Source organism: Phalangium opilio, unplaced genomic scaffold (genome assembly GCF_054372755.1).
Source record: "Phalangium opilio isolate 3A_F unplaced genomic scaffold, DU_Popi_V2 ptg000013l_1, whole genome shotgun sequence".
In the NCBI taxonomy this organism is placed as follows: domain Eukaryota; kingdom Metazoa; phylum Arthropoda; class Arachnida; order Opiliones; family Phalangiidae; genus Phalangium; species Phalangium opilio.
In genome coordinates this window covers 488,110-491,860 of record NW_028324148.1, presented here as the reverse complement: position 1 = coordinate 491,860, position 3,751 = coordinate 488,110, and the positions used below count along the sequence as shown (strand labels likewise).

The 3,751-nt window shown below is 35.1% G+C and overlaps 1 protein-coding gene across 1 annotated transcript; it reads left to right on the top strand.

Annotated features, from left to right (window-relative positions):
* The first annotated feature begins 348 nt into the window (after nt 1-348).
* LOC149705418 (uncharacterized) lies at nt 349-2,153 on the top strand. Its single transcript, XM_089862113.1, has 2 exons — nt 349-817; nt 884-2,153. The coding sequence occupies exons 1-2, from the start codon at nt 358-360 to the stop codon at nt 2,086-2,088; spliced, it is 1,665 nt and encodes a 554-aa protein (XP_089718239.1). The 5' UTR covers nt 349-357; the 3' UTR covers nt 2,089-2,153.
* Nucleotides 2,154-3,751: the final 1,598 nt, after the last annotated feature.

Here is a 3,751-nt window from a genome sequence, read left to right as displayed (position 1 = left end):
CAATGTCTCTTGGCACTCAAAGAAATAAGATTTATTTACAAATTGCTTCACGGGCGTTTGTCCCTTTCCACGCTATTACCCAGTTTACATTTTAATATTAATAATTTTCTATCAACCCAGTAAAAGCATTAACCCATAATCAGAATGCAAAGAACATGCAATAAATTTCATAATCAATAGCTGTTTCAATAAATTTTCTATCAAAGTTTCAACTAGGAGTTAGGATCTTTCGCGAGGACAGGAGATGCAGCTTCGCGGCAGGATAGGCAACATACTTATCTTTGTGTAATTTGTGTTTTTGAAAAACGCGTCGTCTGCTACTCATTCTGGAGTGAATGATTGACGAAAACTTCAAATATGTCAACTAAGTCGTGCAATCGCGTTAGAGTTAAGGGAAATACTTGTTGCATTCCCGAATGCGAAAGTAACACAGTTTCAAATAAAAATGTAAGTTTTCATAAGTTCCCCAAGGAAGAACCAGTTAAAAATGAGTGGATTCAAAGAATTCGCTTTGCGGGAGAAAAGCTTTCTAAGCTGCAAAGGATTAAGCCCAGACACAACAGCCATTCACCAGTTCGTAATCCAATGACTTGGATGCCTTTGAAAAGCCATGTAGTTTGTGGGTTACATTTTCAAAGGGATGGTAGAAGGAAACACGACGATTTGTACCCAATATATATTGCCAACTATGAGTTTCCCCGCGAGTTAGCCACGTGCCGAGAATGGGATATACATGTACCAGAAGTTGCGGCATATGAAACTGTTAAAACATTGGATAATTCTTCAACTGCACCCGTCCTGAACAACACACACTCAGGTAGGAGTTACGGATTAAGTAAATTAAAAATATAAACCAATAAACTCCTTTAACATTACATTTTAGATCATACCTACTCCACCAGCAATTTGAACCATCATTACCACGAGTATTATAGCTCAACAAATGAAAAGAGCCTCACAGGCAAAATGATCCTTCTAGAGGACCAAGTCACTAAGTTAAAAGAAGAAAATAAACGACTAGAGAAAGAGATCGAAGCATTAAAAGAACAACTAATGTCTAAAGAAGAGACTCACAAGAAAGAAGTTGCGTCAAGAAGATTTTGCTTTGAAAATATTTCTAAAGATAAATCTAAGTTAAAATTTTATACATCTTTTCATTCCGAAGAAGATTTCAATGATTTCTTTGAATTCTTCAAAGATGATCTTCCAAATTTACAGTTTTATAATAGTGCTAAACAATATGAACGTAAAAAGACAAGGACTAGCTCCAAAACTGGTCGACCTTTTATTATTGATTTCAAAAACCAGCTTTTTCTTGTTTTGTGTAGAATTAGAGTGGGTTTATTAGAGGAAGATTTGGGCTACCGTTTCAATATTAGTACTCAAACTGTTAGTAACATTTGGGTAACATGGGTTGATTTACTCTGCAAAAGAATTACACGAATACCCATTTGGCCATCTCGTAAAGTAGTTGACGAATTTATGCCTGATCAGTTTAAAATTCCATCTTACGCAGCTACAAGGGTCATTATAGATTGTACTGAACTATTCATTGAGAAGCCTGATCATTTAACTACTCAAGTTGATACATATTCTCAGTACAAAAAACATAATACTGCGAAAGGGCTATTAGGGATTGCGCCTAATGGTTTTATAAGTTTTGTTTCAAAACTATCACCAGGGAGAATTTCAGACAAAGATATTACAATTGATAGCGGGCTCCTAGATCTTTTAGAGCCTGGTGATTTGGTGATGGCCGACAGAGGCTTTTTGATATCAGATGAACTAGAGAAAAAAGGCGCCAAGTTAACCATGCCACCATTCTTAGGAAAAAGATCTCAGCTTTCATCCAAGGAAGTGGAGAAAACTAGGGAAATAGCAAACTTGAGGATTCACATTGAACGCGTGATTGGAGAAGTAAAAAACTATAGAATACTAAAATATATATTTCCGAACTCTATGCACAGTCAGATTAACAAAATTTGGATGGTGTGCTGTTATTTAACTAATGTAGTAAATGAACCCTTGCTAAACAGAGTTGCAAAAAATGTCGAAATTTCTACCTCTGCTATAAATAAAGACCACTGAAATTTTCTTTCAAATTGAATTTAAAATGTTTTATTTTTTGATTGAATAACATTCATATATAAAACAAATTTATCACAGCTTACAGCGTTAAATGCGTAAATTATCAACAAAATGCTTAAAGTAAAACTCAGTTAGTTTAGGAACTATCGACTGATGAAATAGGTCTTCATCAAATTTTATTCTTTGGCACATAAAATCTGTATCGGTGACGATAAAAAAGTCACACCATTTATATCCTGTAACCCCCATTTGCCCTTGCACTTGGTAGTAGTAATTATGATTTTCCTTAAGTTTTATTTCCCCAGTTTTTTCTTTCTTTAAACACATAGCAAGCTTTCTATATACTGCTTCCTCTATCGTTAAACCTTCCTTCTTGGCTTTTGAGAGAGTTTTAATTTCAATTAACCCAAATCCATTGATACTTTCATCAAAACACAAACGGTCCGGAGAAGCCCCAACAATGGGAAACGATGGATTAACGCAGAAACCCATTTTATAAGTAGTGACTTTACCCTTTTTGTAGTCTAAATACATTTCGATTGCGTTGTCTTCATTATTTAAACCTTCTTGAACATAGGAATTTGAACTGAGGTCTGCCCCCTTTTTTAAGTATTCTACAAATTTTTTAGTTACAACTACCCGACGCTTAACAACCTCACCAAATTTTGAAGCTGTCAATCTAATTTGTCGTTCACTTTTCCAAAGTTGGCAGTGTTTTGATTGTTTATCTCCTTGATCTCTAGTTAAAACTTCCAATTCCCGGGCTTGTTCTAACGTTATGAGGCAATTGTCCGGGAAAGTTAAACCTGTTGAGATCAAATTGGGAAATGGGATTTCCTCTCTATTGATCACTGACTTAGTTGCCCTAGTTTTAGCTGGACTTTTATTCACTTCTAAATTTAAGTTTGTTGGTTTGAACTGGTTTTCCATAATTATTTGTTTTAGCATTTTTCTTCCATCACCAAAGCCACTGCTAAACTTCTCAAGTCTCCCTTTAAGATTTAATTCCTCTATAACAGCTTCGTTTCCTGTTAATTTTGGCAAAGATTCATATAAATCAACCTTACAAGAGCTACGTCTTTTATGGTTTTGGGAATCATCTGAAGAATCTCTAAGTTTAAACCTAACAAATTTGAGTTTTTCAAAGTGCTTTGTTTTGAGCTTTGAATTAGTAGGTTTGCGATTTCCCCATTGTCTCTCTCCCTCTGTACAGGACACGTCATCTCTTATATACACTAAATTAGAATTTTTACAGTCAAGAAGGAAAAAAAGAACGGTGCTTATGTGCTTGCACACTCCATTTATTCCACATGGACATTGGCAATAGCTGTCTAAAATTATGCCATGAGGATGTTTGAGATGAAGTTGAACTTTGTATTCTTTTGCTGCATATGAAGCAACAACAACAGATTTTACGAATAGAGTGTTTCTTTTGTTGTCAGGGCAAAGGAAAACACGTTCGGCTCTATCAGCTTTCATCATACGATTTCCATCGTGTAAATGTTTTTTGGCATGGTTTTTCTTAAAATAATCAAATATAACAGTTTTGCTATAATACTTTGGTAGATATTTCAGTTGCTTAGTCCAAGGGCCAGCGGGAAGACTAAAAACTGCATCTTGAGATTCACTTAGAACTTTCTTGCGCTTCAGAAGTTTGATTCCA